The sequence below is a fragment of the Ixodes scapularis genome, unplaced genomic scaffold (assembly GCF_016920785.2).
Source record: "Ixodes scapularis isolate PalLabHiFi unplaced genomic scaffold, ASM1692078v2 PGA_scaffold10__122_contigs__length_95168666, whole genome shotgun sequence".
Taxonomy (NCBI): domain Eukaryota; kingdom Metazoa; phylum Arthropoda; class Arachnida; order Ixodida; family Ixodidae; genus Ixodes; species Ixodes scapularis.
This window is the reverse complement of record NW_024609836.1, coordinates 49,660,510-49,685,804: the sequence shown is the minus strand read 5'-3', so window position 1 is coordinate 49,685,804 and position 25,295 is coordinate 49,660,510. Positions and strand designations below refer to the sequence as shown.

The 25,295-nt window shown below is 44.4% G+C and overlaps 2 protein-coding genes and 1 long non-coding RNA gene across 3 annotated transcripts; all 3 read right to left on the bottom strand.

The window, feature by feature from the left end:
- Positions 1-1,353: 1,353 nt before the first annotated feature.
- On the bottom strand, positions 1,354-5,185 carry LOC120842406. Its single transcript, XM_040213500.1, is given in 2 exon segments — positions 1,354-2,052; positions 2,055-5,185. Coding segments are annotated over 2 exon segments (3,348 nt in total). The 5' UTR covers positions 5,158-5,185; the 3' UTR covers positions 1,354-1,807.
- A 1,156-nt stretch (positions 5,186-6,341) lies between these two features.
- Positions 6,342-6,798, bottom strand: LOC120842407. Its single transcript, XR_005715920.1, has 3 exons — positions 6,717-6,798; positions 6,519-6,623; positions 6,342-6,372 (listed from the first exon to the last, which is right to left on the bottom strand). It is a non-coding gene; the product is annotated as an uncharacterized LOC120842407 (long non-coding RNA).
- Positions 6,799-11,043: 4,245 nt separating this feature from the next.
- LOC121047102 lies at positions 11,044-12,095 on the bottom strand. Its single transcript, XM_040502089.1, has 2 exons — positions 12,070-12,095; positions 11,044-11,356 (listed from the first exon to the last, which is right to left on the bottom strand). The coding sequence occupies exons 1-2, from the start codon at positions 12,093-12,095 to the stop codon at positions 11,044-11,046; spliced, it is 339 nt and encodes a 112-aa protein (XP_040358023.1).
- Positions 12,096-25,295: the final 13,200 nt, after the last annotated feature.

The window sequence follows — 25,295 nt, the reverse complement described above, 5'->3', positions numbered from 1 at the left end:
AAAAATGGGGTTCATGCTACTTTCTATTTTTAATATTGAATGATGACCCATGACTTTGAATTTAGTACACAGTTTGAATGCCATGTGACCATGTAAAAGAGAGTGAGCATGATTAAAACCGGCCAATTCTCGACGGGCTGTTTTCGAGCGTATGAAATATTTTTTGAAGTTCGATTATACCTTCTGCTTAACCAGCTGGAGGACTTCTGCTGAGCTCTATACATTGAAATAATTGAAGATAGCTGTTAAACATTCGCGTAACACATTTTGATTAGTGCAATTAGTATCTACAGGGCGAGTCAAAGGAATCGATGACCGTTTGAAGCGATTGCATAAATTGGTTCGTGAATGTATTGCACTTAAATGTTTTAGAGGGGTGGCTGAAGAGCGTTGATCAAGGGTATAAAAGTCTTACTTATTAAACTTACCTGAGTAAAGAGTTAGAGACCAAAATCTTGAAATCCCTACCTTCGACAGCTGTCTGCTATAAAAAAAAGGTGTCTGGTGCAACCGACAGATGGAGGCACGTAAAATCACAGACGGTTAGAGAGCCTACAGGCGGTACGCTTGAATCGTGCTGCGGTTGCAGACAATAACTTGACACATGGGCATCTGGAGGGGTGCAATAGCGGATGACGTTTCTAAACTAAAGGCGATGCAATCTTTTTTTTATTTTTGCACGAATTGTCAGTGCATGAGTGTTTTATTCTACCAATAAAACAAAAAATTCAAGATAAAACACAAACAAAACAGTTGTGTTGTCTCATTTTCTTTCTGCAATTATTTTCGGCTACATGTCGCTGTCTACTTTGCACTCTCTGGTTGTTACCGCATCACTTTTCTTGTCTACAACTTTCATCCGTGCTGTTTTGGGGTGCACTTAGCTCCCAACGAGTGAGTGAAGGTTGCTCTGTTCTGGAGAGTGTAAGAGAACAAAATAGGTCCACTGACTTTTTTGGGTGGAGTTTCGGCGGCTACCTCCAGACTCCTCTACAATTCTACGCTGGGTGAGGTGCGCCTCAATGAGGGAAACCTCAAAAACAAGCCACTGACAACAGCAGTGTCATCACCGAAGCTGATGCTGAAATAGTATTCGTTGTGTCTTCGCTGCTGATCCCCACCTGTCAACGCAGAGAGCACTGCCAACATCTTTTGGCTTTTTCGCCATTAAGACGCCGCCGTGGGTAGTGATTTCAAGTTTTTCCATCCTAATTTTTTACTTAGGTAGTTTGATCAATGGAACTTCTATACCTTTAATGCACATTGCTTAGCATTTCTGTGAAGGACCTTAGCACAATACATTCAGAAACCAATATTTGCAATCAGCCGTCAATCAGCCGTTGATTCCTTTGACTCACACTGTAGTATCAATAAAGCTAAAGACCCGACTGGCACAATTAATAACAAGAGTACAGTAACAAAAGCAGAACCTACCCGTTTTATGTATAAAAGTTTAGTATATGTTCACAGAGCTTTATGCTTAATAAATTTAGGCTATACCTGCAGATAATCCATGCAGGTTCTTGCAAATTAATAAAATAATTTAAAGGTAAAGCCTCAGATTGGGACCTATGGCTCACACAGAAGTAGAGGCTCAGGCAACCCTTCATCATTGGCTGCGGCTAAATTTAAAGCTAAATATTCTTTATATTAAAGGGAAATTATTTTATATTTATCGTTATCATGAGCATTAACTTAAGATTTTCATTTCTGAAGGAACAAACATTAGGTGGTTGTGACTGGTAAATCAAACATTTAAAGCCACACCTTTTTGTTACACTTGGTATTTAAAAAAATGCAGCTTCTATTACATATGTCCACTCGTATCTAGCAATAATGTCCTGTCAGCATAACAAATTTTTCTACGCTTCATTCTAGGCACACGTGAAGTTGTAATAGGGAAGTGTAAAATTTCACCATCATAAAGACATCGTAATAAGTGGCCTCGCATAGAACTCTGGTCAAAATTTTGAGAACATGGATCCTGTCCAGATGCAATGCAATATGCATTGGCTATAGAATACACCCCACAATCATATGTGTTCATCTGGCATAAACAATGAGCTGATGTAAATCTAATCCCATGATATTTAAGACCTGAGAAACCAAATTGTTTGATATTTCTTCGAAGAGGGAGTCAAATAAAAATACTGAATTGTTTGGGGCCCCATAATTTGTAATAGTCACCCAATGTTCATGATCTGGAATATGAAGGATCTGGACAAATTTATCTTGCTTTTTAAACAACAATCTTGGGCCAAGAAGAACATCCTGTTGCCCCCCAACATGGTTAAACTGTGTATGAATAAGTGATTGTGCCTCATTGATCAAATTGTCATTTAACCATTCAATGCCTTGCTCACACAATAAATCATGCTGCGTAATATAACGTGCTGCACGCTCTAAACGAAGCATGCTGCGGTCGCTGATGTTACAATTAGTGCTACTTTTACCAGACTTCATGATTGGCAATGCCTGCACTTTAGATGTCCTCTTTCTTTTACTGGGCCTACCACGAGGAGACTTATTCAATGGAACAATCAATACGTCTTTATCCAATACTTCGTCACAGGTCAGATCTACAACAGTATGTGAAACTTCAGCACGTTTTCTTTCATTATGAAATTCCGGTTCTGGAGACAGAGTAATTATGTCTGAAGAGTTTGTATTCATGTCTAAACTTTTGCAATAATTGTGGTCCACAAAATGCTGCTTTAATTGCGTACGCTCAACAGTGCTCGAATTGCAAATTTCCTCCCTTTTAATGCTTGGAATACTAGCAGGGCTCTCTACAATGCCATCCTCACTACCAAATGACCCTTCTTCATTTAGCTCATCTTCATCCTTGCAATGAGCCTGCTTCAAATCCTGCTGTTCATCTTGATTGAATACTGTTTTGGAAGTCTTATTCCTAGGATAGGTTATCAGGTTATTAAAAAAACTCTTTATTTCAGATAACTTTTCGAGCAGCTCAGATTTACCACAGCATGCCAAAGTGTTTGCTATGCTTTTGCACGATTCCGAGAGCTCACTTAAAGCGTAATTATACTTTGATTCCGTCGTGTCCAGTTTGGGATTTCCTTTAGTTGATACATTCAAACTAATTTTTTGCGCTACTGCCTGTGCAGTATCTACATCAGTTTCAACAAAGCCAGACTTTAACCACCGAAATGCAACACATTTGACATCGAAAAGATCCACTGAAAGATTAGATCTAACAGCAAAGATATGTCTACAAGGAAGCCGGAACTGATTTTGGAATGTGCATGTACAGGCAGTTAAATCCTGTGAAACAATGTAACAATTACTTTTACTATTGACTGTATGCTGTCCATTATTCATACAATATGCAAGATTTCCATTTAAGTAAGATTCATACTCCTTATAAATTAAGTTGCTAGCATATCCTGTACAGTTGGTAGATACCTGAATATGAAATGCATCAATTTTTCGTGTGTCAAGGCACAGCATGGTTTCTTGGAATTGTGCAAAGCTAACAGATAAAGTATCATGGTTTACATATTGAACCAAGGCTTTGACAGCATCAACTAAATGCATACGCTGGTGCATAAACTGCTTTATCTTTTGATTGTGGCTTTCCATTCTGTTGTTAGTGTTATTCCCAAAGGTATAGATGTTACGACGGTATGCATGCACCCACATCTCCCTACAGTCGTGCCAATTTTTATAATAAAACTCAAGAAAGCTGGACTTTTTTTGCTTTTCACTTTCAAGCTCCTTTTGCATTTCATTTTCAAGCTCTTCCAAGAGTTCCTGGTAAGTATTGTCATCATAAGAGAAAACTAGCTTTGATATGAGAGACTTAACGGCTTGCTTGTCGACTCTGCTAGAACAAAGTTGCGAAACTCTTTGGTGCAGATACTTTACCACATGCCAAGAGCATAGCAAAATTCTACAATTTGGTAGCAGCTGTGCAAGAATATTCATTTCATTAAGGTCCTTATCCATCACCGCTACATTACAATTCGACACCACAGCAGGATTTAAATCGAGGAACTTCGCTATAGCTGCTTGAAGAATTTCTTTAGTCTCCCGCTGCACAAACATGTAACAGATCGGTCTCCCATGGCTTGTGCTGTCCTCGCAGAGTACTGAATGAAGAATATAACATTCAATATTAACCTTGTAAGTGCCATCGAAAAATAATACCTCTGAATAATTTTCTGTGAACTGCCTCATTAAGTTAGACTGAAATAATACAAACAAAAGCTGATTGCTAGAATCCTTTTCAATGTGTACAATCCAACCAGGACATTTTTTAACTAAATCTTCCATTTGCTTTAACAAGAGAGAACCATGATGCAGACTATTCTCGATTTTCCTCACATTTTCATGCTTTACATTCCTAACGTCTTGCGATGTAATATGCTTTCCAGTCTTTTTAAATACCAACTCTTTCAAATCCTTTGGTTTAACATTGCATGAAAGGACGTCTTCAAATTCTTTCTTTTCAGCCTTGTTTAGAAGCCTGTTCTGCGGATACCACATTTCGAACCCTGGCCCTTCGGGATGGTTGTGGCCCTCTACCATGCTGTGAACTTTATAATGAGGCATCGGTTCCACAATTAAAGAAACTGACACCTTGCATAGGCATCCTGTCGCAAGATACCTCTGCTTGTTTCGGATGCCGTTTCCTCTAGATCGAGACTTCCCAGCACGGCAGCACTCAAAAGTGATACGCCTATAAGGGAAGGGGTCCTTAGATGTAGGGCTTGTGCAACTAGACAAATTTTTTTCAGAGTGACCAATTCTCATGGGAGTGAATTTGGCAGCTAGCCACTGCTTATAGCTAGATTCAAACTCGCTATAGTCACTGAATGTGACGCCTAGACCCAGAGTGCCCCCTCCAGCTAATTTGCCTAACCCAAAGGGTGTGCAAGGCACCCTATCTGCACCACTGACAGGAGCATCTGCACCAGCCTGACCATGCACTGTTGGTACATTACAAGAAATGCATCTTAGAGGCATCTGACCCACTATCTCACTAGAACACCCTTTATTTCTGCCAGAAGAAGAAACCGAGTCCTCTAAAAGAGACGAACACTCAAAGGCAGCACCACATGTATGCGCCATCCAAGAGTGCCGAGCTCCCCCGACAAGCGCAGGAGCACAGCCACCCCTTTGCGTCATCGGCATCCCAGAGGACTTTGTTCCTCTCCGCCTCTGCTTTCGAGTGGTGCGACAGGTCGTAGCCGGTACACCCTCACAAGGGTCAATGCACTGCGCCACAGGAGAGGAGGGACGCACCGAGGCACCACAGGCAGCAACAGATGTGCCAGCCTTCTGGTGCACCCACACTCTACCAACAAGCGCTGGAGCACGACCGCCTGTTTGCGTCATTGGCATCCCTGAGGACTTTGTTCCTCTCCGCCTCTGCTTTCGAGTGGTGCGACAGGCCGTGGCCAGTACACCCTCATGGGGGTCGATGCAGGGCCGTAACCAGGGGGGGGGGGGATAGGGGGTTCTGACCCCCCCCCGAAATTTTTTTCTGGGTACGGCCCTGGTCGGTGCGCTGGCAGCCAGCCGATTTTAATCTCCACCTCTGCGCACGCGCAGTGGCGCCAGTCGGCTACCGGGTACCAAACCGGGACCGGTTCTCCGGTTTGCTGTAACTTTCCATTATATGCCACCGATGCACATGATTCATAGGCGAAAATAAGACAATAGACACTTTCAAAATGGCCGCCGTTGTCCCCGAAAACCCCCCCCGAAATTTTTTTCTGGGTACGGCCCTGGGTCGATGCACTGCGCCACAGGAGAGGAGGGACGCACCGAGGCACCACAGGCAGCAACAGATCTGCCAGCCTTCCGGTGCACCCACACTCCCCCGGCAAGCGCAGGAGCACAGCCATCAGAAAGCATCATTGGCATCCTAGAGGGCTTTACTCCTCTCAGCCTCTGCTCTCGAGTGGCATGACCGCTGGCGGCTGGGGCACCCCGAGAGGGCTCGGTGTTCTGTGAAGACTGTGTGCGCGGCACACAGCCCCTACTTCTGACAGTGTTGTCAACGCCGTCAACGCCGCCACGGCCACGTGACACACGTTTCGGCGGCCTCTGCACAACAGCGGCCCAGCTGGTGGTGCATGTGTCGGTGGTTGTCACAGTGCACATGCCCTGCACCTGTTCTTCACCCACACAGGCTGGGCCTCCTCCGACACTAGAACTAAGGGAAGGGAAGTTATACTTACCGTTCCAGAACTCTGCAAGCTCCTTGGCCTGGTCCCCATACTCACGACGCAGCTCCTGGTGTTCCTCCTCTGCTGCATGGCGACTCCACTCCTGGTCCTCAGCCTCCTGCCCGTGGCCTGCCACAACACCACGAAGGCCGCCTCGAAGGATGCGTCCAAACACCTGCCAAGATATGGAAACTTTAGGGGAAAACGCGACACCACGAAAATCTAAGGCACAGCAACCTTTTAGCGTTATTTGCATACATGTTGATTCTAATTTATTGTTCTAAATTCATGATATGGCTCAAATACGCAGATCAAACCTACCCTGCTGCCTTTCTTGTTGAAGTGGACACCATCCAGCATGAGCAGCCCACTCCACGACTGCCTGCTTCCGTCGATGAAGCCGTATCCCTCCTTGCGGCAGAGTTCCTGCAAGATGAGATTCGTTCTCCTGGCCTCATCATTGTGTTCTTGCAGCACTTCGGCACTGATCGCCCACCGATCATTCTTCCGAAGGCTCACCTCCCTCGGAAGGATGGCCGAGAACGCGACCTGGATCTCGGGGTTTTTCTCCATGATGCGCGACACCAGCTGACGAAATTTGTCGACGCGCGTGATGTCACTATCCCCGACGTTGTTAGTGCCAACATGCACGACCACCGCATCAAAGCCAGGCAGACTGTCAGCGATCATGGAGAACAACCGCTCAATCCTGACACCACTAAAGGACCTGACCTCGACAGCCACGCCAGGATTCAGTGTGAAAGACCGCGCTTGGTCTTTCAACATCGAATCACCGGCTACCAACACACGTGGCATGCCTAGTTCGGGACCCGCACACCAACACAACCAGCACCAATTACAACTAAACCAAGAGATGTCAAGTGAAAATAACTATCTGGAACCCTCAATAACACTCTACAAAAAACCAATCAACAATCGAGAATGCCGATTCGCGATTATTTCAGGGCGATATCCGAAGCTTGCCGAAGATCCTGTGCCGTACACAAACGCACGCCTGCTCAGGTACCAGCCGACAGAAAATCGGAAAGCGGCGGGAACGGCCAGAAAGAATTCACAAACAAAGCAAGTTGTGACGTCACAAATAATTATAACATAAGTTATATCGTTATAAGGCAATTATAACATAATATATCTTGTATATACCAAATAAAATAAATATAAAATCTAATTACCTAGTATGTTAGCACGGTCACGTGGTGTGTAGCCATCCGATTGGTCCGTGGCAGCAAGCGGGTCTACCCGGAAGTCGTTGCTACCACCGGGTGGCAGCAAACAGTGCCCTTCTTTCGACTGCAGAGAAATTTGAAACGGGCGCATCACGCTTGTGGGAGGAGCTTCTCCTACCTTCTTGACTTGTAACCGACTATAGTGACGGCGAGTGTCTCGCCTCCGGTCACGACGAGAGAAGAGGGGAAGGAGGAACTTCCGTCTTCCCGAGAATTTTTGTGTGTTTCAGAAGTAGCTATTGTCCCCCTACAAGATTATAGAAGATTAACCCGTCACTCAAAATTCGTACAAAAGCAACCGCTTCGGTGGCTGGAATGACTAGGCCATCCCCTCGACGTCAGCCTCGCCGTAGCTTTGCTCGTCCCGATACGACCTACGTCACGATTCCGTCGGATGTCACGTGCTCCAAGCTGTTCCTTCTCCGAGCGCTTGCTAGATTGGGCCGTTTATAACGAAAAATACAGCCACCCAGGCTCAAAATACAAACGTGCGATTGTCATTTACGGATATTGTGGGTCATATTCAACCTATTTTGGACACGAGGGATATGTTTCAAATTTTGTTGAAGTATTTCTTACAAAATGGCTGAGACAGCGGAAGTTGAAATTCAGATGCCGCGAGTAACAAGTCGGCAACGTCACCGCTCTACATTCCCGCTGGAAGCACGGAAGAGCATTTTAAGCGCTCCGTGTTCCTTCCTTTCATGGATTACCTAATCACACAGTTAGATGGGAGATTTAAAAAGCTCCGGCGTACGTTGCCTCTGCCTGCAAATATCTTGGAAAGCGGGGCAGCTCCCGGCGCTGGAGAGGTTTTGGAACTCTATTCAGGCCTGGTTTCAGTTCCTGTACTCCAATACGAGCTGCTCAGGTGGGCTGCCCCATGCAAGAGGGAGAAACGTGAAACGCCTGTCACGTCTGCGCCACAGGCGGTCGCTCTTTGTCCGGAAGGCCCTATTCCAAAACGTCCATCGTCTCCTCAAGGTCCTAGCGACTCTCCGCGCAACGACGGCGGAAGCTGAGCGCTCGTTCTTTTAACTGCGACGGTTGAAAACATACCTGAGAGCGTCCACATCGCATGAGCGACTGTTCGGTCTAGCGCTTTTGAAGGTTCACCGCGACACTGAAGTTCAAGCGGAGGACGTCTGTAGATATTATTTGCTGTGAACGCAGGCGGCTGCATCTCAATGTGTAAGCGCTTCGCATAAATGAGATGATCAAAAGAGGCTGTAAATTGCTTTCTGAAATAACTAGTCACAGTTACTTTTTTTATTCGCGGTAATGTCTAGTCGAAAGCACGTAATTCCGACCAGTACTTAAGGTGTGCGTGAGCGCAGCGCCAGCCGTTGCTTACAGTGCAGTTGATTTTACAAATCATTTAATATTACTTACATCACTGACATTGTTTTATATTATCACCATGTGTTATGAGGGTCACGTGACCCCTCAGGGGGTCACGTGACCTCACGGTTACGCCGACGGCGACGGCGACGCCGCTCGGAGGGGGGAGTAGCAGGCAGGATGAGGAGGTTTGGAGGAGGGGTATAACCCTCCACTCAGTATACCCTTCCCTCCTCCTCCTCAAGAGCTGCGCTCTAATTCGGCGCTACAGGGAGCTGTAAACGGCTTTAATTTTTTTTACACCTACCATCTAGAAAATGCTAGTGCAAGTTTTGATATGTAACGAACACATATTTCGCACCAAAATTATGTTGTAGATGAAACAACTTGTTGTAATCGCGTCTCCAGATATTCCGGGGAACGCCAGAGTAGAGTACAAAATCTCGAAGAATTCCTCCGTGGAAGAATTGCCGAGAAACGTACGTGAAGTCAAATGCCCCTTGAGTAAAAGTGTGCATTATTCCTCCACTCGACTTAGTAGAGTTGGAGTCGAGTAGCGTTTAAGAATACGGCCGGAGAATCTCTTCTGATGCATTGTTTAGAGTAGTTCCCAACGCACGAACATTTATCGTCACGAGCGCTAAGTTCGTAGCGTCGCAAGTTTTCTACCTTTACATGCACTTCGGTTTCGCGTGCACGTCGAGCGCGCGTGCGCAGCCAAAGGTATGGCGGAGTGGTATGAATTGCGTGTTGGTGGCCGGGCTTTTGAAAGATGCGCCCTGTCTTTCTCACTGTTTGAGACTATTCTAACGCTTCATAAAACAGTTAATTGGTGTTGCTGCTACGAAGTCCCGCTAAATTCACGCCTTATAATAATGATCTTACCTCTGCGTTTCAAGATGTTCCCAAAGCAGTGGCATCGGGAAGCAAATGTAAACAGTGCAGCAATTATCTATTCACCTCGAATCTATTTCTTTTTTTAACAAAGCACAGCACGCGTCTTCCGTAGAAACATGTGAAGCCCAGTTTTTCTGACCTAATCAACGATCTGTTCGCAAATCCATGGATTCTGGCTGAGCTAGTTAGCACGCTGTATTTCTCGACTTTGCTAAAGTTTTTAACAAAGTTCCACATAACCGGATGCTCCTAAAACTCTCGTCACTAAACCTTGATAAGTACATACTGTCGTGGATCGAATCTTTTCTCTCTCAACGTCAGATGTTTGTCCGTGTTAACGATTCTTCAACTGCTTTGGCACCCGTAACATCTGGCCCAGGAAACGGTGCTCGGTCCATTACTTTTCCTCATCTGCATTAACGATCTTCCTCTTCAGATATCCTCATCCATGTGCCTATTTGCCGATGTCTGTGTCCTTTATAAAAAAAAAAAAAAAATCCTTTCATGATTCTTTTATACTAAAAATGACCTCAACGTCAACAAATATAAATGCATGCGCTTCTCTGTTCCTCTTTTCAAATCTTCACTGCTCTTACTCTCAATGTTATTTATCTTCGACCTACCGTTGTACATAAGTATCTCCAGTGTCCTCCTCACTCCAAACCACTCCTTGGAATCCCATATTAACTCCGTTGTGAGTTCCGCTAACAAAAACTTGGGCCCCTCCTCACCTAACACGGCTCCTCTACTTTTTCATAGTTCAAACTAAATTAGAATACGCATAATCAATCTGGCACACCCATTATGCTACATTAAGAGACTAAATTGAAACTGTCCAAAAACGTGCCGCAACCGCACGTTTTATTGAGTCCGTTTACTCATGTTTCTCTAGTACCTCTCAAATCAAATTAAATCTTTCTCTCCCATCGCTTTTTTCCCGTCGAGAAACGTTTCGCCTATGCCTTCTGCATAAAGGTTTTTATTCACCATCTCTAAATCAGTGCCTTCTCTCCCCACTGTCTTGTTTTTCTTTCAGACTCGATCACTGCAATAAAATAGCCCGGCCGCAGTGTTTTTTCACAGCATACCAGCATGCCCCTCTTTTTGACGCAATTGTGGGCTGGAATGACCTTCCCGAAGACATCGTAACCGTCCAGGACCCCATCAGATCTCGAGAAGCAGTTTCCATCATTGTACGTAACACCCACTCCCCTCTCTAACGCGTTATGGCCCTGAGGGTATTGTAAATAAATAAATAAACAGGCTATGACTGAAACGAAATGTAAAGTCGATCCAGTAGTCAGATGCTCAAAAACGAACTAGCTTTATTGCGGAGAGTACAACGTAAGCACAGGGGGTCTTCAGGCCCAGTTGATATCCTCGATGGAGAAGGCGAGCGCCATGGAGACAGTGGCGCAACCGACGCCCATGGCCATGAGGGTAACGGCAATGTTGATCGGGTGGAAGCCCATCCTCACGGCCAAGCTGTCACTGGGCTCGGCCGCCTTGGCGTGAAAGAAGAGCATGACGACGGACACGATGAGGAAGTAGCTGGCGAAGCAGAAGAGCGCTACGGACGTGGTCGCGATCAGGCCCTTGTGGCGAACCAGCTCCAGGCGGACCAGCTTCATCTTCTCCTTGTACGTCGACTGCGGCGCCGCAGTGCGCCGCGAGCTATTTGAGCGATCTGAATCAGGCTTTGATAATTCTAGATGATGTTGGCAGAACACGGTGTAAAATTTGTAAATAGCTTGAACTTTAGAATTATACTTGAACAGGAAGAGAGAAAGGACGGGAGAGGACAAACGGCCGACTATTAACGGTGTTTTAGTGTAAGCTTACCAACACTGTTGGTAGTCAGCTGTTTGTCCTCTCCTGTCCTTTCTTTCTTAGTGTTAAAGTATAATTCTGAAGTTCAAGCTTATCTTTTTACAAATTTTTACAAGCATGTGCCAACACGCTCAATATTTAACAGTCATTCACGGTATAAAAACGCTGCAAATATTTTAATCGCGCATGTATACCTGCCGCCCTATCAGACGTTTCAACGTGAGAAAAATCGTCTTTTTATTAGCGAAATAAAAGAAATCAGATTATTTCATAATAAATTCAAGCAGATTACCAAGCAAGTATCAATCCAAAGGAAATGATGATTGTGACTAAACTCCGAGAAGGCCTCGAGGTGGATTTCAGGCCCTATGCTAACTTAGCCAATTTTGAAAAGAACTACAGACAAAGTGTGGATGCTTCACTGAGTAAGAGCTAGTTAACTTGATGTCCCGTGTTAGTAATCTTATTACACGAATGCGGGCTGCCGCCTAAAACTGTTAACAAATATAAAGAATACATTGAAAAAAGAAAAAAAAAAAAAAAAAGACACCGCCTACCTTGCCGCTTGTCGTCGAGAGGTCATCTTCCTATACAAAAGAGAAAGGACAACATCGTACGTCAAGCCCATCTGAACTGAAACTCACACGTACTTTTAAGTTTTAACAATAATGCAAGATCTCAGACGAGAATCTATCAAGCCTGAAAGCTAAACTAAGTATTTACCAACACGCAGCTCTGACGTCACGCTACTGAGGTGGCGCTGATGCCGCCACGGCGCATGCGCAGAAACTTCACGCGGATCTGTTTTCTGCGTACGCACATTGCCCAGACCCGGTGTGGGCCGCCATATTCCACTGGGCTGTTCAGAGCTCATGCTCAGAAAGAGTTCTCATTAACAGCTTGCCAAGACCGGCAATTTAAATAATATAAAATGTACGTTGCAAAACAACAACAAAAAAATTACAGTAGGACTCTTAAGCCTTTAAGAGTGGAACACGATAGCTAAATATAAACCCCCGCTCGTTCCCAAGCCGAGCAAGCGTGTGTGCGTGCACGCTTGCTCTTGGCTTTTGGCGTTTGAAATGTATACGTCATGATAAGGTAACATTTACCAAATGTAAAATGCACCTACATTAGTTCTCCACATACAGGTGGGAAATTAGTAGGAATATGCGAATAGTGATTCGAATTGAATAGCAAAACGTCATCCCTAGCTTCTGCACTGTTGAAAGAACCGGCCGTCTTGGCTTTCCCTTGTATTGTCAAAACGAATCTATTCGATTTGAACCAGTATTCGCAAAGCCCTAGAAATCAGTAATGCTACGCGAGGACCGGGACTTATTTTTACTACGGTTCTTGAATACCGTTGAAGCCCCGGACGGGAGAGAGGGAGAAAATACACTTCTGGTACAAATTTTGAGTGGCGGGCTACTCTCCGAGGGAAAGAAAAGCGACGGAGAGGACGTAGCTTATACAGCCGCGGACAATATGAAAACGCCCAAGCGAGCGAGAACGTGGCTTAGAAGGCCTGCAGCGCTACCTCTCAGAAGGTTGAACCATTAAACTCCGGCGATTTTTTAACCCACCCCAACTAACTATATCTTCGGAATCACCGGTCTTTGCTCTTTCCGGTATGATATCTAGTATCGCGACATTTAGAATATTTTTTTTTTGTGAAATTGGCAAGTGAAAACGATGCCAAAACCAACATTCAAATGCACCCGCGCTTTTCAGTGCCGTGACGTCACGGGAAGGCAGGCTTGCAGGTCGAGTGGGCAATCATAAGATGGACTATGCCGAGCATTTGTTTCGTGCTGATGCGCGGATGCTGGAGCCTTCTTCCAAAGCATTTATTTGACACCACTGCACTGTCACTTTGGTTTCAGTTGAAAACAAAGTCTACAGTTCAAAGAGTGAACCCCTGCCTTCCCCTGATGTCATTTGTACTCTTGCCAGTAGAGACTCTCACCTTGAAAAACGCGATCAGGACCAAAATTGCAAATTAAATAATCTCGCGTAAAACATTAAATTGATTCAATATTTCGGTTCCTGTTTCAGCGATGTGTGTTGCTGTATTTAGCACCTGCGTCATTCCCCGTTTGACCAGCTGTCGCTGATTTAATGCTGATATCGCTGAATATACAGGCATTCTGCGACAAAAGACAAAATCAAGCGTGGCTAAAAGCAAAGGGTCGCCGCAGGTTGAGTGATCAGTTCGCGAGATCAATGACGATCCGCGGTTTTTATATCATTCCGCCGAACGCTACTACCATATCGGTCTTGACTCGGCAATTCGTTTACCAAGTCGGGTGTGATGACAAAAGTCGCAACACCGCTAAAATACCGCTCGTGCACACAATAGCGTCGATGACAACTCAGCTTTCTTCCATATATCACGCGTGGCTTTATCAAACCGTCCCATTTGAAGTGAAACGCCAGATAGATCCATGAACTCGCGCCAACCGCTTTGACAGTGTTATAAATTGGAGTTGTAAACTACCTAGGTACAACTAACTGGCAATCGACTTTTTCTGTGCATCTAAGGTGCGAACATAGGTACTTTTTATAAATAACCGTAATCGTAGCTTTGGTATAACTCATATCTAATTTCTAGTAGCTTGTATTAACGACTAGTGACTTTTCTGCAGGTATTTATAAAGGCTGGTTCACACACTTGCAAGTGCTCATGATTGAGTGCATTACGACCTCTTGTGACCTCTGACGACGAGAGAACACACTGGCATGCTGGCGCCATCTATGAGGTGGCCGTGCATTTCACTAGAGTGTGTATCTTGAAGTATCTCCGAGATCAAATGTACGCACTACGTATGAGAAATGGTCGCTTGCATCATTGGCAAAAAGTTTTTCTAGTCAATACTAAAAGTATGAGACGCCCCCATCCCCCCTTTCAAAAAAAAAAAAAAGAAGAAGAAAAGTAACAAACGAAAGGATATGGAAATCGCAAGTGTTTCATGGTTATTCGACGGATGGCGCCAGTGTCTTCTTTCGTCCTAAGAGATCGCAAGAGATCGTAAAGCACCGTTCACACACTTGCAACTGAGTAGGACCGAGAAAGACAAGCCCGGTTTTTAAGCCTCTAGCGGCGGTGTAGGACCTGCTCCACAGCAGCGCATCTGATCCTACGCCGTCGCAAGAGGGTTAAAACAGGTCTTTTGTCTCTCGGTCCTACTCGGTTGCAAGTGCGTGAACGGCGCTTCACACACTTGGTCGTATAAGCAGTCGCAAATGTGTGAATGAGCTGAGAAAAGAGAGAGGGAGGAAAAGAAAGAAGACTTACGAGGAGAAATTGAGAACGCTTGCGAAATATTATGTTTATAGACAGCCGGAAGTTAGTCAGACTCAATGGGCAGGAGTGGGGATCGAGCCCATGATCTCCGGGTTCTGCAGCCCGAGTTTTCGCTCCACGCGCGGCTCCGCTAAGCCCCTCCGCTCCCTGGAACTCTACAGCCAAGGCCATCGGCACGCAGGCGCAGAGGCGGTTTCTTCGTTGCGGAGGGTTAGCGGAGGGAAAACACGGTACACTAAAACTCCCTATTGTAAGCTCATCCCGCTCTCCGACGGGAGGTCAAGTTAGGGACAGTCTGGACACCGTACCAATAGCGTGCCTCTAAGCTACCACGTGACCTTTCTGGCGAGGATGTCCGTTCGAGCGGAACAAAGTCACATGACGTGCTAAAAAAACGGGAATGGCAAAAGAAAAAAAAAAAAAATGCCTGGTAGCTTTTGTTATTAAAAGTAGAACAGGGTGAGCTTGTAGGAGCGTCATCTTTATTCCGAAATTAAAATGAAGGCATGCATGCAAACGCGAGAACTAGTACTCACGGATCCGAAAAGGTCTTGAGGCACGGTTGGCTTCAGGTCCGTAGTTAACTTGTTTTTGACAACCTGCTTCGCAAAGAACATTGATACCATTTTTTCAGAGTCTGGCCAATTAATTTCGGGAACATTTCAACATTTAAATAAAAAATACAACAGAAAATCCGTTTTTTTTTTTGTGCAACGTCAGTGTTGTACGGAACGGCGTTCCTAAGAGCAGCGTTCCTGGAACGCGTTTCTTTTAGGAGGAACGAAGGAACGCCACCGTTTCATCTTGCATCGGTCGAACCGGAAGGGGAATTCGTTACGTTTTTACGGGAACGGAAAAAGGAACGGCGTTCCTTTTTTTTTTGTCCAGTGATGTAATTTTTATTTTATTTTTAACTCTAAAAAGTATAAAAACAATACCTTCACGAAGATCACGATCTCGTTAACTTTTTTGTTACTTATTTTAGGGTTTCTTTTGTGGGGTCCCCGCTTGGTAACAGTCGGGTGCAAGCGAGCTGGAAGCCATTGATTCTTTCTTCAGTGCCCGAAACTGCGGCAAAAAAAAAAAAAAAAAAAGTTAGTTGGGAAAAAGAAAAAGACACAGGGGAAGAGGGATCTGTCAAACTCAGCTACTTTCTTTGCTTCCACGAATCCTCATTCTAAAGCCGACCTTCAGCCATCACTGAACGTCCACTAAGAGACCTACAGTTACAACAAAAGACCAGGTTACCAGACATCGAACGTACCCTTGTAGCTCGAACATTGGTCACATACAATATACACAAAAATTAACCTTTATTCCCTCTTCCCTTCTCCTCCACCATCAAACTGAACAAGGTATCCGACCTTCACAAAGAGGGACTAACAGTTTTCAAGACTCAGCTTCCAAAAGCCCTACCCTCTCCTCCACTTCCTCGTCTTGAAACGTTCCTTACTATTATAAAACGCTCGTGCAGTGTGAGGTAACCCTTTAATAAAGAATGATAAAATTAACCCCGCTCCCTCCTTCCCGACTCATAGTACATTTGTTGGCTCGTCTGAATCACCCACCACAAACAGGAATATGGTAAAACGCTGAGATTTCTAAAGGTGAGTATATCAACAAATAGAACCTTGCTTCCGGTTGTTTTCTTCTTCTAATGCCCTTCCATAACGGCGTTTGAATTGGTATGTTGCCATTCGATAGAATATATATATATATATACAACGGGCATGGTGGCGGGAGGCCGAAGGCGTGGGTATATAACTGAGAAGAAAAAACCTTAGTGAAAACAGCAACAACGGACGATTTAATCCTCGACGTTTCGGCCGGAGTCCGGCCTTCGTCAGGAAGCTTCCTGAAGAAGGCCGGACTCCGGCCGAAACATCGAAGATTAAATCGTCCGTTGTTGCTGTTTTCACTAAGGGTTTTTTCTTCTCAGTTATATATATATATATATATATATATATATATATATATATATATATATATATATATATATATATATATATATATATATATATATATATATATATATATATATATATATAGAGAGAGAGAGAGAGAGAGATAAAAATAAACTTCGTGTGAACTAACTAAATATGGTAATTAGCAAAATACAAAAGTGACGTTAATGTAACGATACGTTCCCTTTTTTAAAGTGCGACGGGAACGAGTTCCTTTCTCACATATGAAGCTTGTAACGGGAACGCGTTCCAAAAATCAGAAAGAACGAGGAACGAGCTTTCGTTCCTGTTCTTGAGGAACGCGTACAACACCATCATCATCACCGCGTAACGTGTCGCGCGTAACGTGTCATTGTCAACTTTTCATGGTGTAGGTCTTGCCAAGCGATCGAGGCAGCACGGCAAAACAAAACACGGTTCGCCGCGGGAAGATGCGGAGGGTAGCGGCGAAGAGGAGCTGGTTTTGTTCACTGCCTATAAATGGCGCCACGAAAACTTGTGATGCAGAGCCTGTTGTGGCGCTCCCAATGACATCATGACACCATGGTTCCAACGACTGTTACAACTGGCTAAAGATTGGGAAGACATGCGTTTGTTTTTTTCCTCCTTTGGATTGCAGTTTTTTTCTGGGTTTTGGGGGTTAAATGGCAGGTTTCCGTTCACGTGAGCCAAAATAAACAACATACAAAATTCAAACTGCAAATTATTTCAACGTTGAAATCGTTGCACTGCCCCTTATAGTGTGATAAAAAAAACTGCGCCTCTTAGCTCGGAGTTTTTTCTTTTCACCGTGCATCAATCGATATCCTAGACGGTAAAACTATTGCAAAATATCTTCATTTATTTGGTCCCAATGAGATTGGAGCATTATCCGATAAGAACACCGAAAGACGAATTACGAAGCAAGATGCGTCAACAAATTAGGCCTAACCCTGCGTTCCCCCGTTAAAAAAAAAAGGAAAAAAAAAAAAGGAAAAATAATACAGTATCAAAGCATGAAGCCACAATTTTTACGAATTTTTCTCCGAACCTCGCGGACCATAAAAAGTGTATAAAATGATGCACCAAAATTTGATATTGGTAACGACAATGTACAGAAAGAACAATTGAAATAAAACATAGTAACCTAGATATAATATATGTTCTAGGGGAGAAAAAAATAGGAAGTTACCACAGCAGGGACCTTCTCTTGCGGTGGGCTCAGGACTCGTTGGAGACTTGAGTCTTTCTGCGAACAAAACGTAATTCATCGGCGCGTTGCACACCTTCAAAACGGCGGCATCATCAAAAAGCGAAGAGAAACATGATAACATCCCGCAACGGTAGTTTCAGTATACAAAAACGTGAATTGTAATTTCATCATTCGTACAGTGACACCTTCCCTAGTTAATCCAGATACAAACAATTATTTTCACAAAACATTGCTAAAAAAGAGAAAATGAATAAATGCTCAGTTAAAAAGACATCTGAAGCGGTGGAAGACGCAGAGCAAGTTGGTAAATGTTTGGATTTTTCCAGGTACTCCTCGTGGTCTCACGTTTTTTTGGAGATGAATTTCAGACTTTTGATATTCTTCTAGATAAACGCTAAAAGTGTTTAGTTTCTACATTAGACAATTTTTTTTACGCCACAGTGTTGTTGAGAAGCTTTTCTTTTCATAATAAGAGAAGCGGCATTTTCTAAAGGGGACGGTTAACATTTTTTAATGGTACTCGCTCGCTATACTCCGTTTCACCTTATGTTATACCGCAGCGAAGGCTCGAAGTGCGAGCTCATAGCGTTGGCAGCTGCCCTAAATGCACGAGAGCTTGTGCCACCGAGACGTGTCCTAAAGCAAGGAGCTCGCGCTTGTAGCCTTTCCTGCGGTACATCAGGTGGAATAGAGTATAGATGTAAAACACAGGGCGCGCTGCAAGGGTGCCATAATGTCCCAGAAGTAACAAAACGTAAAGATAACAAAACTAAGTCTAGACAATAAAATTACAATGCCATACGAGAACGACGTCATTTCAAGAAAAAAAAGCAAGATAATCCAACCAACATCTCCTGTAATCGTATTCACCTGACTCAAGAACTGTAGTAAGAAAAGTCCGGCTCCACGCAGAATGTTACTAAATTCCCCCTTTATGTGTTGAATTATGAGTTATTTGGTGCACCTGGGATTAGCCCTACGTTATTTTATCAAGACGTACACGTTTCAAAAACTAAAATCATCTCATCCTCCTTGGACAACCAGATCATGAAGAGCTACTCGTGAAGCGAATGAATACTGCGCAAAACGTCCTTTTTTTCATGATCTAATAACGAGTATAGATAACAAGGCCGTAGTGCCAGAATTGTGACGTCACCAACCGAAGGCCAGCCCAGGACTGGACACAAGTGCTTCGTCTGCCTTCGGCAGGGACTCGTGCTCAATCGGAGGGAACACGAGTTCTAGCCCACCACAGACGCAGTGCGGTTGGTGACGTCCCGATTCTGGCTCTACGGCCTTGTAATTTGAGAGACGTTGATTCAACTCCCTCTACACGGACACCTTCTGTTTTGTGCCCCCTTTCATATCCCAGTTCTTAATAAACCTTCCACAAAACGCCATCAAGATTCACCGTGGTGTTTAAACTCCGAGACCGGGAAGGAAGCTTGAAGACAAATGGCTCGTTCGATTTGCCCGCACCTCCTGCACCAGTGCAGAAAAAGGTAGGGCAGCGTACTTCCGGTATGTGTATTGAGATACGACCGGAAGTACACCGCCCGACACTTTTCTGCACCGGTGCAGGAGGTGCTGGTAAATTGAACGAGCCTAAAGTAGAAGGGAAAGACAGTGGACAAACAGCGTCCCAGGTAAACTTGGCGGCCGTCAAGGTTTGGCCCTCAGTTGTAAGATTGGTGGTCGCAATGTTTTGGCCATCAAGTAAAAATGGTGGTCGCCATTGATCGCGTGCGCTGTCACGCCAAACCAACAGCTGAGCTCCATTGCTAACACTCATTCTACCTCTCATCGCCTTGCTACGGTACACCAACACGAGCAAGCAAGGTCTGTGCAGGGCACAGTAAAAAAAAATCATGATTTTTATAAAAACAAATTAAATAAATCAGATTTATTTTATTTATATGATATTTATTTTATTTAAATGATATTTATTTGATTTAAATCAAATTAACATGATTTATTTCACTGTAGCCTTAAAATAGTGATTTTAATCACTATACATATTTTTAAACATGACGAATTGGTTGATCAATTTGTTCGATCACTGAAAACAATGCGGAGGAAAAAAATTAACGTAAATTCAAAGTAAAGTATAATTAACAACTTTTTTTTTAGTAAACTCCGGCATAGTACATAACAAAGAGCTTGATATTTTTCGGTTAGTGAAAAAGCTTTATTTTATTTTTTCTTTCCCGTTCTGATATTCGCATTCGCTTGCAATAGGACGTTATGTAACTGACTAACAAAGTGAACGGTAGAAAGAAAGCTCAACGCTTATATTTTCTAAAACAAAAACATTGCTTTGTGCTAGTGTTCAATCTGATATAAAGAAGGAAGAAAGTGCAGAAAAGAAGACAAAGAAGTTAACCTGGGGTATTTTGTCCCGGTCTGCTACTTTGTTTTGGAGGAGAGGGGTGGGAGGATTAAAATAGAGAAGAAAGAACAGGAAGATAAAATAAAAATAAAAAAGTAAAAACTACAAAGTTTGAACACTAACACTGCGCTAGTCACTAACAATGAAGGTAACCTTCTATAAGCAGAAGTCCAGACGTGTTGTTTTTAGGAATCCAACAAGTGCTTTTGTGGCCTTGGCCTCTTTGTGTGGATTGTCCCAAGTACCAAGCACCAGAGCCTTTTATACTGGTATAAAAGGCTCTGCCAAGCACCTTTGTCACGGAGAAGGGTCGGTTGTCTAGGCATGCTAGCGTGTTTTTGAGTTGTGTCCTTTCTGCGTCGTAGATGATACAATCACACAAGATGTGATGAATTGTTTCAATGGAGTCACTACTTGGGCACTTAGGTGTTGTGACCTGTCCAATCCGGTGAAGGAACCTGTGTGTCTATGCTACGCCGAGTCTCAGTTCTTGCTTGATGATTGCCACAGAGAAAATACAAATAATAAAAAAAAAAAAAAGGTTGCGGAGAAGTTTGTTTTAAATTATTCTAATTTTTATTCTCTATCTCTGTGCAGGGCACACATGGGCAGGGTATCCCCGGAAAATAATTTAGTGTTTTTTTTTTTTAATTAGAAAAAAACAAACAACGCATTATCGAACGCTCAGTTTTTGCACCTACGTATATCGCTGGCGGTTCGAACCAGGTGCCAAAGTTTCACAACGATTCGTTATCTTACTCGAAAGCAATAAGCGAATTTTGGAAATTTTGAATGGGAAAACATTGGCCGACAACGCACACAGATACATGGAGCTGAACGGCGAAAACTAGCCAAGAATGGGCCCCATATGTTCTTCATTGAAAGTTTCAGAAAATCACAAGTTTTGAATCAGATAACGGTTACCTCCGCAACTCTGACGTCCTGTCCGGACCGATAGCACTCCATTTGGGCGGAGGCTGAACGTTCGGCAATGCGTTCTTAATATTTTTTTTAAAGGGGGGCGGGGGAGGGGGAGAATTTCAGTTTACTGATCTGGTACCGTACAAGACCGCGTCGTCCGTACGCAGTCTACGAGAGGTTCACCGGAGAGACATCGTTGCTATCCTTCGCAGTCTTGCAGGAACCGTACAGAGCCTCCCTGGAAGCGTCGTCCTGGAAGTCGGGACGATCAACCGTTAGGCCGCTGTGCACACTTGCACCGTTCCTTTATGTGCCTGAGGTGCGCCTCCAACTGGGCATGTTTACCGCATCCTCAAACGTGGTCCCTACATTTCCACCCGATAATGTCATAGAAGTGTCACGCTGCTCCCTGCATCGGTCCCGGCGCTGGTACATCAGCGGAGTTGGGTACGGCAAACGTCCGTTGTGCCAAACGTCGCTCAGCGGTTTTGGCCGCTCTGGCTAGCCGCAGCGGTTGAGCGGCACGAGCGCCGTTACGGCAGAAATCGCGCCGCTCTATAGGCCCAAATCGCTGCATGTGAAACACGCTTCAGAGTCCGCGGAAGCTTCTGCAGCCAGAGGTTGGGACGCCACGACGACGGTGACACTCGCGTTGGCTAGTACTTTCTGCAGAAACTTCTATGATCAACCGCCAGGATCGCGACGTCCGACAACATGACACGCTGTCTCCTGTGACGTCATTCGTTACCACTTCGGGACCCCTTTGGATGCATGGGTGGTATGCGGAGAGCAAATCGTCTGCTCCTTGCACAGGAGTTGCGGTAACCTCAGAACGACGTAGAGCTCTCATTGGCTTTAATTGAGTATCGCGTCTCCAGCTCGACGCTCGCCCTCCCGCGGCGGAAACAAGAGGCGCTCTAGCGAGGGTCCCCCGATTCTACACAGCGGGCACGGCGGAACATGCTTGCGATCATGTCGCGCAAAATGTAATTTCCGAATGCAAACAACACTCTTCACTGTCCCAACGTAGTGCTGCAGCCGGTATGGGATTGTACCTTACTGGAGAGTTTTAGTATTGCGCATAGAAGCAAACGCAAGCGGTGTGCGTTTGCGTTTGAGTTGCATGCCCCACGTTGTGCGTGCGCCTCATCGCCATGCGCCATCCAAGACCGCAATTTTGGGCTCCGCGCACGCGCAGTGTGGAACACGCAAAGCTAACGCAAACAAACAGCGCTTGCGTTCGCTCCTATACGCAATACTAAAACTCTCTACTGTTTCACCGGTATCCAACGCCAACGAAACGTGCCGCAGTGAGCAGACGTGCAAGCAGGTAGACGTTCCTTCGAACTGAAAAGGCTGAGATTGACTAAACGACGGAGTGTAAAAATGAAAGTAACTAAATGTATTGAAAAGATTCGTATATAAAAAAAAAAGTTTTTTAATTTTTTTTTTCTTTTTACTTTTGGGCATTTCGTCTGGAAGGATATTGGCGGCGACTTTGGACATTATGCCGATTGTCAAAAGTCGCGACTTTAAAAGCAAAATATACTTTACCCACAATTAATGTAATTTTACATGCATTTCTTACATTAGCTAGAATTTTTTCATTGATTTTAGACTATTTTTATTTTATTACTAGGTAATTAAAAATGCTGCAATTGGCACCAGTGATGATAATTAGCACACTTTTGATTGTCACATTTCTTCGCGCGTTTGAAATTACATTATAAGCAACAAATGATCTTATAGCTTGCAAAATTACGTATTAACATGTCTGAATTTTAATCTTATTATTAATGCAAATCGCGGCAATGTATGCCCCTAATTAGTGCTAAGAACATGAAAATACGCCATTTATCTATAACCGACTTTCCAGAAAGGTATAATTTTGTTTTCTTTTTAGCATATGAAAAACTCTGACATTGTAATCAAGATTCCAACCACTGGATGTAATATCAAGTCCTATGCGTCACGCCGTTGCTATAAAAACACACAGACACACTTCAGCTGTCTGACTCGGATTCCGTCTTTAGGTTGTTGCAGTGAGAACGGCGTTTATTAATTTATACGTTTTGTGTACATATTGTAAAAATTGGAATTATTTTCTTATTCTTGGGCTGGGAATACTGTTAAACCAATTAATCATCTAAATACGCCAAAACCCATTAAAAGGTCTTTAGTTCATTATTTCCCATGACAACTGTCTGAGCGAGAAAAGGCCTTTGCAAAAAGAGCGCTCTGGCCGCCGCCATTTTGCGAATCGAGCGACCCCTATCAGCCAGAAATTTCTGGCACCCGCCTGAGCTGTGGAAACCCGGTCAGCGTGACTCCCCACCTGCATTTCGCATTCGGAGTTCGTCGGCTTTCCTTCGAAGTTTTTACTTCATTTGCCTGTTTAGGATGCTTACCCTTTGTATGTTATCTTCCACTGTGAGAACCAGAGAATACCAGGGCTCTTAGCCTGCTTGGCTTTCGCAGGAAACGAACGAAAAGAGAGAACGTCAAGCAGCCCGCGACGCAGGCAGTTCGACGGTCTTGGACTTGGAGGATTATTTCCGTTGAGATAATCTCCAAAAAGCCTTCCCGGCTGTGTTCCGGGTCTTCACGAAAAATAGCTGATAGGGTCGGGTCCGGGGTTTTGGGACGGAATAGACACGTTCGTTCATTTGCTTTGAAACTGTGAAAAAAAGGAGCTCCCCCAAAACACGCCGGATTCCGTGCAATCGTCGCGAAGTGACTGTCGTGTTATTTGAGACCTTTCTCAAATCCTGTTCGGATAACGCGGCACCGTGGGGTACGTACAATATATGTTGTTCTATTGATGAGACTCGTTGAATTTCATATTGTGGACGGGGAGTATCCATGCAGTTCGAATATCCTGTGTGGTTAAATATTCTGACCTTTATAGATTGACACGGCTGAGTGTACGGTGCCGTAAAACGATGATCATAAAATGAAACAAACATTCCAGTTGAATTTGTTCTGTCGCGCACGGACTCACGAAAACAGCTTTCATTTCTTTGTGTTTGTTCCTAAAAATAGTTCACTGTTTTCTTAAAGACCTCTATAAATTATGTTCGCCACAGAACACAAAATAAGAAAAGAAAACGCGTCAATTTAGCCTCCACCAGCGTCCGGAATTGCGCCTACGCAGGCTGCCTAAACCCACTGACGAGAAACTCCACAGCTCAGCGCAGTCTGGCAACACGGACGTACACTCTCAAAACCAGAAACGCGCGCTGTAAATCGCTTCGTTCGAGACTGCCGCTGGAAAGGTCTATAGAACGCACAAATATCAGCACTGATTTTTTCAACAACTACAAATATCAGCCTGGATAGTACAAGTATGTCGCAAAATAAAGTTTCCGCGGAGAACTTCTCTAACTAAATGATTGCGATGTGAGACACATCTTGAGTTATGAAAGAATTCAAAATTGAAACTTATATCGGGAGATTAAATCCACAATAGATAATAGTTTCGGTTTCGCTCCAGAATTAAAACGCGCATCCTTGCGTAAATATTACGCTAAACACCGTTCTTCTTTTCAGAGTAAATAGGTGAGCTGCGCTCATAACACCGTAGCTTCCTCGTATTACCAGAAATAATTTGTGTCGCTCAGTGAAGCCAGCACACTAGACAGGCTCAACAGCGGCACGCATCTCCGACATTTTGGAAAATGAGTGGCGCCACCTAGTCGGCGAACTGTGGAGGCTGCGGCGGAGCAAGGCACGTGACAGCACTCCATGGTCGAGGCCACGGAGGCCTAGTTGCCGCCACAGCAACAGCGCCGTCCGCGACAAAAAGTAGTTCTAGACACCTTTTTATTTTAACGACAGTTGAAGTCGCGCGATTGCATCTCTATCGACACTACGCTACACGACCCCCTCCTTGGACGGACGGAGCGTCATAGAAGCACGCTCCTCCCGAGAACCATCGAGCTCTGGCGCTCCCTCCCAAGTGACGTCACACAAGGGACATTTGAAAGCAAAGCGGACATAAAAGAACTGTG

What these genes read in the sequence shown, in the direction of transcription:
- LOC121047102 (XM_040502089.1), bottom strand. Translation starts at nt 12,095, where the DNA reads ATGACCTCTCGACGACAAGCGGCAAG. An exon ending in TCTCGACGACAAGCGGCAAG is followed by an intron (nt 11,357 to 12,069) that starts GTAGGCGGTGTC and finishes TCGCTCAAATAG; the next exon opens with CTCGCGGCGCACTGCGGCGC.